The sequence below is a fragment of the Formica exsecta genome, unplaced genomic scaffold, assembly GCF_003651465.1.
Source record: "Formica exsecta isolate Colony F162 unplaced genomic scaffold, ASM365146v1 scaffold105, whole genome shotgun sequence".
In the NCBI taxonomy this organism is placed as follows: Eukaryota; Metazoa; Arthropoda; class Insecta; order Hymenoptera; family Formicidae; genus Formica; species Formica exsecta.
The window spans coordinates 867,386-882,216 of NW_021848390.1; the positions used below are offsets into that span (position 1 = coordinate 867,386).

At 39.4% G+C, this 14,831-nt stretch overlaps 1 protein-coding gene across 1 annotated transcript; it reads left to right on the plus strand.

Moving 5' to 3' along the window:
* The first annotated feature begins 7,517 nt into the window (after positions 1-7,517).
* Positions 7,518-12,148, plus strand: LOC115233487 (opsin, blue-sensitive-like). Its single transcript, XM_029803965.1, is given in 8 exon segments — positions 7,518-7,831; positions 9,191-9,382; positions 10,061-10,088; positions 10,356-10,641; positions 10,937-11,118; positions 11,220-11,377; positions 11,465-11,560; positions 11,723-12,148. Coding segments are annotated over 8 exon segments (1,113 nt in total). The 5' UTR covers positions 7,518-7,769; the 3' UTR covers positions 11,832-12,148.
* Positions 12,149-14,831: the final 2,683 nt, after the last annotated feature.

Here is a 14,831-nt window from a genome sequence, read left to right on the forward strand (position 1 = left end):
TAAGTAAATATGAATAGAAACAAATGACTAACTAATCTTCTCTCTGTCAAGCGGCGCCTCTTTACTCTCGTCGGCCATCATGCGATTCAGTATCGATTCAACCGGATTTTTAATTTCCCCGAAAGCCGTGCGGGTATCCTATATAGCGTGTCACGTGGCCCGAAGAGTCTCCAGATGTTGGCTATACATCACGGTTGTTCGAGCATTGCGGTGCCCGGTTATATCAATTTTGCGCTGGCGCGCGCGCGTCCGCGTCCGCTTCCCGTCGTGAAAACCACCGACGTCCTTACAAATTGCCATCGCGGGTGCTAACTAAACGTGCACCGTACCCGCTCAACGAGAAACGGCGACCCATTAATATCGCGAGAATGGCGCCGCGGGATCGCCGATGCTCTCGTTGGCGCTCGTACGTTTTCCCAACACGGACTGATTGCAATCCACGAGGAACGTGCTGAACGACGATAAAAATTGGACAATCTGTGGTCGTATTTTTCTCTTTTTTTATAATCTAACAATTGATTCTCTGAGAGAGAACAATTGTACCGAAGTGTCAAAATAAATATCTATTTATATACTCTTGTTCAGCAATATATATATATATATATAATTATTTCTATAATATTATCACATAACTCATCATTTTGATAATATTTTTGGAAAATTCACACACACATTATCAATTCATTTAATAATTTTATCGTTTCATCATAATTCATCGATTAAAGTCCATTTTAGGCCATTTATAATTTATGAAAGAGAAATTCATTCAATACACATACACACACATATACATAGCCACAGACTTTAATTTTTTTATAATTTTACGTGCCATGTATTCTGAATATATATCTGTTTTTATTCTTTTTTAATGCTATTTATTATATCCAAAGCACGTAGAATTATAAATAAAATTATATCTTATCTTTTATTGCAATTTATAAATCATCCAAAGTATGCTTGAAATATATAAAAACATAGTAAGAGATCTGTCGACTAAAATGTAAAACAAAATGGCAAATTGACAATGAATTGGCTTATATAAGTGGACCGGATCACGCGCATACAACGATGCCTCCGAAAATTTCAAGGTCGATAGATATCACAAACGATTCGTAAGCCCGATATGATATTAAGAGGGGCCAGTAGCACAAATTAATGATTCCTGCCAGCGGCGTTCGATAGTATGGGATGAGACGTATCGCGCGAAATCACGCGACGGCGCACGTAGCTACCAGCGTGGCAACGTTGTTTCCCGCACAACACAACGCGTTGTTCGCCAGCTACTCATATTATATCACCCCGCATTAGATTCGTCGAAGGTGCGCCAAGAGTCCGTGCATATAGAGAACCGAGAAAGAGGGAGGGTGAAAGACAAGCGGGCGCGGGGATCAGACGAGAGAAACAGAAAGGGTGTGCGGGAATAAGGGGACATATAATGGCGAGTATTACGGGCACTTAGTCACTTTTGTGCCGCGGTCGCTATTGTGCTAAGACAAAAGATGACGAATCCCCCGGAGCGTTTCAACCAACTGTCCCGTACGAACCAGTCGCCGCCCGCGCGGCATCGCTCCGCTCAGCGCGGCTCGGCTCGGCTCGGCGCGACGCGACGCGAATGCTCGAATGAGCATGATGCTCGGGGCTAAATTAAGCCCCGTTTTGCTTCGGTGTCGGCGATATATGTTCGCCTTCGTTCACAAGGCGAATTGCAAGCGAGTACCAAAAGCGTATTCGCAGCACGAGCCTTCCTTCCTTCCCGAGCAAACTCAGACACACATTGTGCGCGTACCAGCTTTTGTTATTGCACTGTTCTATTTTAAGCTTAAATAGGAAAGACCGTGCGCCTGCGCAGTTATTGCCATTGCCACTTGTAATTTCTGTCTACTTGTTCTCTCTTTGATGTTCTTTTACAAGGTATATAAGTCACTCTGACAGAATGATTTCTCTTTTGTTTTAAATATATAATTAACAAATTTATAAAATATTAAGAGAGAATAAAGTCCTAATCAACGCGTGTAACTACTATAATTTTCAATAAGATTGGCTGCGAAATGGCATACTAATCATGTGTTAAACGTATTAATGAATTGCCTTGGGAACTAATCGCGAAACTCGTCAAAGTACGACGATCTCAACCGTTACACGGTTTGCTAATCGAAAATTCGGTAGGGAAGGGGAGATTATCGTCTTCACTGAAACGCAATGACGGATTTTCGTGAAACTCTCGTTTCATTGTATCTTTCAGAACTTTTCGATTTTTTTGTTCACAAAACAGCTACGAACAACAAGAAAGACGTGTTGAATAAAAGAAAAGGCGAAGACTCGCGCGTAGGAGGTTAAAGCATTCAGCATCGCGGGGCTTTTATCTCGAACATCAAAAGACAATTCTCGAAATTATGGTGATTTTTCCGAAGAATTTCGCGAAATTGACGTTATCCTACTGACAGGTCACGGACTCTTTGTCAGTGCTAACACGCTCTGGGACGTCACTGACAAAGGAGGGAATAGGTTGAAGGAACAAATGAGACGTTACCTCAATTGCCGTATACGTGCCTCGTCTAAACCGTTAGTTTCAGTTTACTTCTTTGCGTTTCCACAGCGAAATTCTTGTATATTTTTATTTCGATGTCCGAAACAAATAGACCAGTTGTTTTTTGTGGGACATTTATTTCCAATGTAATCGCAATATATTTTCAATATATATACAAATTTTTGTAATAATAATCTTATAACAATTTTATCTCAACAAGATAAAAAGTATTAAATGCTATTGGTAATTTTAATTATAAAAAATATGTATATTTATTATTTATGTATATTTTAAAATAGAGTGAAAGTGATTACAAATAGAAATAATATATGTATAACGAGCAAGACTTATATTTGTATGATAACGATGCGCCAACAACCTCCATATTGATTGTTCTAGCAATTTCGCTGGATTCTGAGAAAATAATAATGCATAGTTAATGAATTTGCGATTATCAGAACTATAATGAGCGACGCAATGTTAACGCGTTAATCATGTTCGCGGTGCAACGAGCCGCGATTGCGCTGCGCAGAGGCCGACCAAGATAATCCATTTCCACTTTATTCAGCATCATCCGGCTGGCTGCTTCGAGCAGGCCGAGTCAAAGTCGTTCGATCAAATCGATCCGCGCTTCGGCTGTGCGCTTCGTTTCTAGTTGTCGGATCTGTCGCTTTGAGAACATTTGCGCTTACAGTTGCATCGACCGCAACGAACGTCAAGATCGAATTGCCGCGGCCGTTTGTGTTTCCATCGGGAATTGTACGTTGCCGAAGAAAAGGGAAACGCCCTACTGTTCCCGAGACAACTTGTAATGATAACAAGAGAGATATGGATACATTCAGATATTGGAAAGAATTTATAAAAGTCTTACGATTATCAAATTATCGCGCAATTTATGATTTCTGTAATACATTGTTGTGTAATTCTTTTTTCTACTTTTTATTATTTATTGTATTTCTGAAATACATGGTTATACAAAAGAGTTTTGTCATCATCGTAAAATAGAGAATTTGCACCGACAAACTGTATATAAGTATAAGTAATCTCCTTATAGAAACGTTATACCTTCAATACACATTCATGCATGTTTCTCTCTCTCTCTCTCTCTCTCTCTCTCTCTCTCTCTCACACCATTCAAGCGCATTTCGTCTTGCGATATCGTGCAATACGCTTATTTTGAACGATGGATGATATTACGCTTTTGGAAATTGTGGTTCCCAACAATCGATAGATTTCTACTCGCCGCGTGCAATCAGCCGTAATCACTCGACCGCGTACACAATGTGTACTTTCTGCACAATCGGCGGTAAAAATTTGCGTCCATCGTAAAGTATCGAACGACTATGCATCGCTCTTTGCAGTATTTTTTCCATTTCGATAATGACTACTTTACCATCAGTCACCGCCGGTTTTTTGTGTTTGCCTTTCTCTCGTACGGGCCAACTTTCCTAAAATGCGAAGCGGGAGGATGAGTTTTCTTTTAATCGAGCGTCGAGATGAATGCAAGCGTATTCGCGCGTAGAAATATCCTCACGAGAGATGCATATAATGCGCTTTATTTTCAGCGACACTATATCTTTGTATATAGCTTTTCTCTCTCTTCTCGCGTAAAAATAATCGCAACATAAAAGCGTATAACGACCGCTGCATATCATAAGCGGCTAAAAAGCAAAAGAAAAAGTCGGGAATTTCGTTAAAGTACTCTGTTATGCTGATAAACCGAAAAAATTGTTACCGCGTCGTTTGTTAAATTAAGAAAATTAGCCACTCATGTATTACAAATACTCTTTATGCCAACCACTTCAAACATCTCGTCTTCCCAAAAATCGATCAGTCGCGCGCGCACCCGATGGTGATTCCCCCTCGATTGATCGCGTTATAATCCCCTTGTTGTAAAAGCGAACTTTGATTAAAAACGGCGCTGAATTGATCACGCGTAACGACGACGCAGCGTGACTGACTTTGATGAGACAATTTGAATAATACCGATGGCTCTTGACTTTGAAAAAAGTGTCAACCTCCAATCGTGTTGCATTGAGAATCATCTCAAGTTCTCAAGATTGAACGATCGTTGGAAAAGAAGAACTATGGGGTTATCCTCACTTGCATTCGCTTGTTTCGGTGAATTGCCGTCGCGAGAACGGCAAGAACGAGAAGTAGTCGTCGTCGACCGCACAATTAGCGTTAATCCTCGTTAATCCCTCTCTTCAATCTGCATTTCTTTGTACGTCCCCCCGGTGACTCGATTATGAGAGTATTACCGGTTAAAGATCCTATATACGGGGGAGTGAGAATCAACGCGCTCTGACGAGGCAACGATAAAGACGTTCTGAAATGAAAGGTCGAAGGTAAACGAGGTAAGATACAGTTTATCCCACGAGTCTTGGCCGTTAATACTTTAGTTTCCTATATTTATGACACCGATCAATATCCTATTCCTATCCCGCTCTATGCCGGAAACGACCCAGATCCGCGCAAACTAGGCAACAGTTTAAGGTCTCGTGTGTGTTGCAAGGAGAATATGTGACAAGTCTTGCCACTTGGGTCATGATAAACACACGACCTAACGAAGTAAATGTACTTTAATGCAGCAGCATCTATACGTTCGGTTACAATATTTTAATAATAAATATATAAACGTGCTTTTATCATTGATACTCAATTTATTCCTTTCATGTCGGGCTTTTGTATCGTTTGAAAAATCACAAAATTCCGTTCTCTCAAACACTAGATCGAATGTCGTCAATGTGGCTTATCGAATCGTCGGAACAAAAAAATACGTATAGAATGCAATGTTATATCACCTAAAAAGACGGGTTACAGTTTTGTCCAATCAAATGGTTCTATTGGCACATGTCTCGTTGGCTCGTAACCAGAGCCATGATCGATCTCTATTTGTATCGGCTGGCAATCGAATATTGGCCGACGAATGTATGAAAAAGAGGAAGGCGTCGACCAAGGCAGTAAATAGATGTAAGCGAGAGATATCGTGGCTATACGGTGGCAGGTATAGTAATGCTCAAGTCAGTAAGTAATATTTGAAATCGATTATCTGTGGCTTTATGAATTCGATATAGTTTTACTTTAATTACGACACGCGCTCTTGTCGATGGATCAATGTATTGACGATGGATGTCTAAAATCGAGAAATGACAAACCGCGAAAGTATACATGAAAATGCGAGAATGTACATACGACGTGTATGAAAGGCGAAATAGAAGCGCAAACTGCAACGCAGACAATCGTCCGTCGCTGCGTCGCTCGCTGCACTCACATTGTTGTCATAATCTGACCAGACTAGGTCCATTGTTTGTCATTCAATTTTTCCGCTGAATTTCCATCACGGACAATGGTAGCGGCGCTTCATAAGTCGCGTGAATTACATGGGCGAATGTAGCTCGTAAATATAGCCGTAAATATATCGTGCAAAAGCACCACCGCGTTCACTCCCTTCATACTAGAGAACGATGCTTCAAATTCTCTCGATTATATTTTATTCCTCAATGAGATTCGACGATGATGCATTCGCATTTTTTTTTTCCCCTAGTTCAAGCAAATCTTACATTTATCGAATATTACTTCCATGCAAAAAAAAACAATTTAAAAGCAACTTTTGATAAAAATTAAATAATGCAACTACAACACAGAATACGATTTATTATTACTAAATTTTTCATTGCATTCACATATATAGTGACTATTAAATTCTGATTTCATTTTACTCCCTCGCCCTGTTACGTCGTGTATTTTTTTCCGATGATGGGTGTTTTTCCCGTTTGAACCATCTTTATCGAGATCGCCGATGAAAAGCAGATAGTTCATCTTGCGAGAGAGCCGGAGCGAAGTCGCCAACGATTGCCAACGAATAGATGGATAACAGCTACGGATGCCACCTGCGCGAGAGAGGAGAGTAACACGAGTCGCGGTGTCGCTCGTAAATCAGCGCAATTTCGCAAACGTTCCGGGACAATTTTATGATTTAATCCAGTGGATGCGTGAAGGCTGCGGTCGCGAACGGGGACAGCCATGGAAACGCGAGACACGTCGCTTGCACGGTATACCGGGTTGCACTCTTCGAGATGAATTTCCCCGCGTATATCGCCGACATGGTAACCGCGAGAGTGAAAAATCTCTGCGGCTAACTGCGAACTCGCGGTATAACGGGAAACGCACTCGCTCGTTCGAATTTTCGCGTCGATTCTGTCGCGGCGTTGCGTTTTACGAGTTATACAGTTATCGGTGGCGGATGTATCGCAATAAGGCAAAATAAAATACCGATTAGGATCTACATCGGAAATTTAATTAACTCGGAACGGATGGTCGCGCTCTTGTAAATTGCATTTTATTATATCGGAAATCGATTTTTTTCAACTCGGCTTGAGGCGCTGGTCTCTCTCTTTCTCTCTCTCTCTCTCTCTCTTTTTTTTTTGTCATAACAACCTGCGTTCGCCACTTAACACGTTCCATTCTGTCGGAAATGGATATTTGTAGCCGACGTTATATTGCCTAGTCAGAGGATAAATACGCAATGAACGTACTTAGCTTCACGGGAGGTCTCTCCGGTACGGAAATTAATTTACCTCGCGTCTCTTAACTGCGACAGGGATCGCAATCATGTATAAAGTGTTACCCAGCTGGTTTTTGCCGATAAGTTTATTAAGTTAGACTTTTCACGAGCGTGTATTTTAATGCTGACGTCGCACAAAACAACGAATCTAATAATCGCGATTACCTTGAATAGAGATTATGATACATAAAAAGAAATCGCGCGGCGAGGATCGGTCGCTTGCGTGTCGGACAAGCTTCGCGTCCTAGCAAAAGGTTTCTCGCATTCAGTAAATCGCAAATCGAATTAAGCTCTCAACCGGCACGCCATCCTCGATCCGAAATGTCGTGGACGTATAAAAGGGAGCGATAACAACGCGGCCAGACAAGTGAGTTGCGGAACGGGCCCCCATCCCTTCGCGCCGCGTCTCACTTCAATCTAGGAACCTCTCGCGGCTATTACAGCTTTAAAGTGTACAGAACTCCAGGAACTCGTCGTCCGTGTCCAGCACTGACAGTCAATCAGGCGGAAAGAGAAAAGAGAGAAATCAACGTCGTCCAACGCATCCGCCGTATTCGTCTGTACGAGTTCGCGAGCTAACTCGGAGAACTAGTCGAGCTTTATCTGGGGTGCGTTAAACGGTGCATCGACCGTCAGCTCGTACTTGTCAGCTCACGACTCGACTCGCATCGAAGGATGTTGATGCATAACGTTAGTGGTATCGTAGCCGAACCATTGGCTTTCGCTAGCAGAGTCGGGTAGGTGTAACGTCGTACCATCTTTCACCGTATCATTCACCGTATCATTCCCCTCATAATCATTCCACATTCTATGGCGGCTGTAAAGTGGATAATACTGACGTCACGAGAGAGGATAGATCGAATCACAGATAAAGACGGTGCGAGCGAGAGGCACGAAAGTTCCCGGCAAGCGCGTGTATACGTATTCGCAACAAATGCGTTTTATTTACGGATAAGATCGCGATATGATAGTGGAGGCGATTATCAAATCGTGCGCGCATTATAGTATCACGCCGCTACCTCGATCTCTCGATAGATCGAACTAATAATTACTCGACATTCCAATTAGCGCGCGGCCGGAATTAATCCACCGCCACATGCACAACGACGCTTTGCTTAGCTTTCATCATTATTAATGTTGGCCGCACGTGAAAGCGCATCATTTTCCTCGCGATGAATGCGAATCTTTTTTTCTCCATATAGCTGCCGGCAGCAACGGTACAACAAAAATAACAATGCAGGCGGTAATAATATATAATATCGACTGCACGCGGACGCAAAATTCCGCGATATTATTCGTCCTGATATAAATCTCAGCTATATGCGATTATATTGTTTGAGTTCCTTCGTGTTCGATACGTCAACTTCTCGTGATGTTATGTTCTCTCGGTCGTATCGATGGCGATTTTATCGTCGGAATGAACAAATTTGCCGCGCGTAAATGGATCACGTTTGTGTTGCATCGTACTGCGATCGATATAGTGAATTTGCGGGTCGTCTTATTCGGGAAAGTCGCAACTCTTATCGTTGACGCGAAAGCTATTTGTCCTACAACCTGCTTTACATTTGCGATGTCGTGACGGAGTAATAATGTCGGTCACGAAGGAAGCGACAGAAATTACCCTCATATAAGTCTTATGGAAATTCTTGGCTGTTTGTTTAATTTCTTGAGATAAGAATTCGGGATTTTGTTCTATCGCAGTTTAATCAAACATTACAAGAAACAATCATTGTGTTCGTCTGCTATCGTTGCGTAAGTGATCATGTTTTTTTATCTAAAAGCAAGTTTTTAAGTATCCTAAACAATTCAATGGTATAATCTTATAATGATAGATTCTACGCTAAATTCAATGTCGATTCTGATTTATAGACAATTTTACGAGATAATATTTCGGTATTCAATATTAATCATGCCGATGATTAAACCTCAGATTAAAATTCTGAGAGAATCAGATCCACTGAATTTAAATGAACAATAAGCCCTCGTTATTGAATCTGTGTATCGCAGAAGCTTTATTTATTACGCTCGAACAGTTTCGCAAATTTCAATAACTCGATAATCAAATATTGATTAGCCCGTGTATTTTTGAATAACAGAGATGTACAGCCTCTGCAAGAACGATTTCTAGGATGGAATTTTCCTGCCGAGCACGCAGACCTCGTGCATCCACATTGGCGCGCATTTCTCGCGCCCGGAAGACTATGGCATGTCGGCCTTGCGCTTATTTACCTCCTGCTCTTAATTCTCTCTACCGTCGGGAATGGCATCGTCATTTGGATTTTCAGCACGTAAGTTTGCATTGTTTAAGAAATTTTATTCCATAATAATTTGAAAATGTTATTTAAATTTGACAATTCAAAAAAAGCTAATTATAAGCGTCGAAAATTTAAAAAATTATGAGCAAAAATTGTGCAATTTAAAAGAATTTAACTTAAAACTATCCGATACATTTTTAAAGCATGTATTAGCAAAGCACATATATATCTAATCGCAAAATAAATATTTTATGATTAGATATGAATGCCTTGCAAATACATGCTTTAAAAATATATCGGATAATTATAAATTAAATTCTCTTAACTGCAACATATCTAATCGTAAAATATATATTTTACGATTTATAAGTGTGTTTTATTACGTACCTAAATAAGATAATTGTATATAATTTTAATAGTTAGTATAAAAATATATATAGAATTATTTGAAAATTTTCTGTGTTTTTTAAATTCGACACTAGATTATTTTTTAAATTTATCGATTAATATTGTAAACGACAATATGGTGGTGCTGCCGCCATCTCTATACATGAGGCTGAATCGTTTTGGCACAATCCGCGAAGTTCTTATCGTACGACGGGAAATACTATCGCATTCCCCGTTCTATTTTTACTCAAAAAATAACTTTATCTAAAATTTAATATAATGCACAATGTATAAATATATTTGTTTCTATATATTAATTTCTAGATCGAAACCATTGAGAACGCCATCAAACATATTCATTTTGAATTTGGCCATATTCACGGTAGACTAAACGGAAAGCAAGCTATGGTGGTAGTTCTCCTTACGTGGATCTGGGCACTGCCTTTCTCGATAATGCCTATGACAGGATTGTGGGGTCGATATGTGGCAGGTAAACAAATAGTATCCTTTCTATTATCCAAAAAAATATAATAAAATATTTAATTTTCGCATAATCTCCATATTTTAATTCCGAGTGATTAATCTCTCTATATTTTTATTTCATATATTATCATCAAACATATTCATTTTGAATTTGGCCATATTCGATCTTCTGATGGCAACAGAAATGCCTATGTTAATTATAAACAGCTTCTTGGAACGAACAATTGGTTGGAAGACTGGATGTGACGTGTATGCTTTGTGTGGCGCAATTTCCGGAATAGGACAAGCAATCACCAATGCGGCGATCGCCTTCGATCGATACAGGTCGGCATGGTCGAGCTTTCACAATTTTTATTGATTATTACTAGACAATTACGAAAAAATAGCTACATGTTTGTTAAAATTTAGTATATTCTCATCAGATTGTTCGTTCTAATCAGATTTGTGCATTGCGCAATAATCATAAACGATTGTTTCAATGATAATAGATTGGGAAATAAAACAAAAGATTTTACAATCCACTACAAACATTTCTCGGAATCTGTAATTAGGCAATTTATAACCGATAACAACAATGGGCTGCACTTGAAGTTACATATATATATATATATATATATATAAGATAGATGTGTTTTGAGATGATTTTACTATTATCTCTCTCTCTCTTTTCTAGAAACATGAAATATTTTACTTAGAAAAATATTCAGTGAATCGTACAATTTTCAGAGGGTTTCCTCACCACGTGCAGTTTTGATTATCTTACGGACAACGAGGACACGAGGACTTTTGTGATATCGATATTTTTCTGGGCGTACGTCCTGCCTATGCTGATGATTATTTATTTTTACTCACAATTGTTGAAGTCTATTCGTACTCACGAGAAAATGCTCCGCGACCAAGTAAGCAACAACTTTGTGCATTGTAATCTTTTTCTTTGATGTCGCGATAAAGTATGCAATTTGTGGAGGATTCCATTTTTACCGGCGTATTGCGTGCACAGGCCAAGAAGATGAACGTCAAGTCGCTCGTATCAAACCAAGACAAAGAGAGGAGCGTCGAGATGAGAATCACAAAAGCCGCTTTTACGATTTTCTTCCTCTTCGTACTCGCGTGGACACCGTACGCGGTTGTCGCTTTAACGGGAGCCTATGGAAATCGGTAAGATGGTCCATTTCCAAAATTATTCTTCGATTCAAAAAATATTTTTTCTGTTTTGACATTAATCATGCTTTACGTATATTATAGCGAAATGCTTACTCCACTCTCGACTATGTTGCCAGCCATATTTGCCAAGACGGTATCATGTATCGATCCATGGATATATGCAATTAATCATCCTAGGTGAGGCATCCATATGTCTCTAACATTTTGTTATTTCTAACCGCAATTTCCGAGCAGCTGTTAATTTCGATAATCAAAATAGAGTGTCTCAAATAGATGACAACTAAATAAATAATTTCTTTGGCCCTTTTTTTTTAATTTAATAATTTTTGTATTGTCTAGGTATCGACAAGAATTAAATAAGCGCTGCAAATGGATGGGAATCCGAGAACCTGCAACCGCAGATACCGTATCGGCGCAAACCGAGAAAGTTACAGCTGAAGAGATGTAATTTCACTGATGCTCATCAAGTGTCCTCGATGACAGTTGCCGAGAAGATGTCGATCGATTGCGTCGCATTCTGATCACGAATGTTACTTTAACTGATCGTCTAAATATTTTTTCTCTTAAAACATATTTCATTTATAAAAAATGTAGACGGAAAATTTCTCTCTTTTTGTTTTGTGGAAACAAACTCGAGAATAAAAAATGATTGCGTATTGTTTAATTAACGTATGTCAAGCTATTACATAAATATATATGCGAGCAAATATAACAGTTTCTTTTTCATCTCTTCTTAAATTCTTCCTCCTCCCCATCCATATCCTCAATAATAAATTTAGCCTTGATGCAATTCAAATTTTTCTTCAATTAATTGTCATGCTTTCTGCAATTTATCAGAGATGGCACAGTATGAAAGCCTGTCTTGTGCTGCCATCCTTACTGACTGGCCTATTTTTTATTGATCGTTGATTGCAAATGTCAAAGAAAATTTCAAAGAAAATTGTCTTGCTCTTTTGTTAACATAATAGTAAAAAATTATTATAATTAAAAATAATTACAATAATTTATTGGATTCAAAATATATAGATCCTAAGAAAGCAAATCGTATTTTGATTTTTGGTATTATGTTTTAACAAAAATTTCTATTATTTTATTTTTCTAATATTTTCAATATCATGTTTCGTATTAAAATAATATTTCTTTCGTCTGATAAAAAAGAATATTTAGAATTTGAATAAGCTTTCTGGTATAAAGTAGTTCTGTAATTGATAAAGGAATCTTACAAAATAGCTCTTTTGACGATATTCAAAGGCCAAGCCAAGAATCACAACAAATCAATCATTTTAGGTAGTGTGAATTTTCTATCCATCTGTGGACAAAAAACGACTTATCTACTGGGTGAATAGAGTGAATAGAGATCTCTTTCTGTCCTCCGAGAGTGGAGAAACATTGTTTTATCTGGGAAAGAGGTCACGTGCTACCCGAAGCGCGGAAGAAGCCCGGATAGAAAAGAAAGTCGGTGAGAAGAGCGAGGATGGATGAAGGAAAAATGAAGAAAAAAAGACAAGCACAACTTGAAGACAGCTCCAAAGAATACCACAGCACGTTCGCGTTTATGTGTTATCTTTTAGTCTGGGAAAAATATTGTCCTACAAATCAACTCCAGCTGAGAAAATGCTCGCTCGTGAGAAGACCGAGGCTTTCGGTAATCGTCGATCGCGTTCAAGTTTTATCCCGCAATCGAATTAGTTCTCGATAACAAGCTCAGCTGTTGAACGCGTAAAAACGGATTGTTAGTCTCCTACGTAATTCGCACACACGACGTACACGCACACATAAATATCGTCCTCTACAAAAGTTTTACATTCGCCGAATATAAAGATTCACGCATAATGTACGCTTTCCTTTATGCGCATATAACACGGATGAGACGTATCCCTTTTTTATGAGAGAGCCTTTGGATGGGCGCTTGTTACGGAAAATTGAGAGGATCTTCTTACTCTCTCGTTATCTTGATCCTCTTAATTCGCCCCGCGGATTTCCGTTCTCTGCCGAGGGAAAGCGATACGCTATATGAGTAGCGTTCACAGAAAATGACGCTCCACGTGTGTCACGAAACATATTTTCAGAATATATTTTGTGGGGAAGATACGTTATGTTATATTTGTTATCTTGCATGTTCTATCTTCATGTGCTATTTTCGACGTATTTCGGTGTATCTCGATTCTGTAATATTGGTTGCTACGCTAATTATAATTGCTACTGCATATTTCCGGCGCTACCGTATTATGTTGATACATATATGTAGTTATATATGTATTTCCAAAAATTACCTTTTATTTATAATTATTGATTACTTGATATTATATTACACATAATTAAAAATGAGAAATTTATTTAACGGTGTTAAAAACTACCAATATATTAACTCGTGAAGTACATCGTTGAGAATAATCGCCACAAAAGTCAGTCTCATCTAAACGTTCAACTTTAAGAATATCATAACACCGACGAGTGAGTTTGGTTGATCTTGGGTTCCGCGGGACGTATTTTTTTTTTCACAATTGTCCGGGATACGATCGCGCGGAAGGAACAAAGGTAATGAATAACGCGCGACAGCGTGCTAACTTACCGTCCAACTTTCTTGCTCGCAAGAAACATTGCTCCATGAATACGTATATATACGCACGAAGCGTCTCGTGAAATATACGACTACCGAAGCGCAGCGAAGAACTTTGAAATCTGACGGACGGAGACTGGAAAGAATCGCGCTCTTTCGAAAAGAACATTGCGCCGAGGTAATATTTTTATTCACCAAAGAGAGTGTACCGTGTCCGCGTTTCCGAGACTTTGACCATGGCGAATGAAGCTTTTATGTAAGATTACGGCAGAATATCATTTTCTTATTCGCCATTTGTGTGAAAATCGACATTTTTTTTTCCTTGAATTTGCGCACGATGATAAAATAATTAGTTTGATTCCGCCGAGTCGACGCGAATAGTGCAAAGGGATGCTAATTGGGCGATTTCGGGTAATCCCGGTCAACCGGCATGCTGTCAATAATTGTTTCCATCGACGAGTATCCTAATCCATCAGGGAAGACAAGGTGATTACGTGCCCGGCGCGTCGGTCGAGAAAATTTAGTCCAGTCCGTGAAACGGCAGTGAATTGCGCGGTGCAGATCATTGAACGGGCGGATCATAGACGAGCTTCACAGACAATTTAGGCAGTTCGGTTAATATGCAGTTAGTACGTCATTTGTTTCTCGCCGAGAGAGTTTATCATTATCCTTGACGTTATGGCAGTTTCCGGATCTCTGGCTGTTATCACGGTAATGGATAACGCGTCGCCGATCAGCCGGCATCCGACGTAGTCGATTCCTCCAAGTTTCTCGAAGCTATGATTTTCGTGGTAGCGGCTGTCTCGTTTCTACATACGTATCGCGACGGAAATAAATCGCGTCACGTCGATATTACAAAATGTTGAAAATGATAAAAGCCTTTGAACG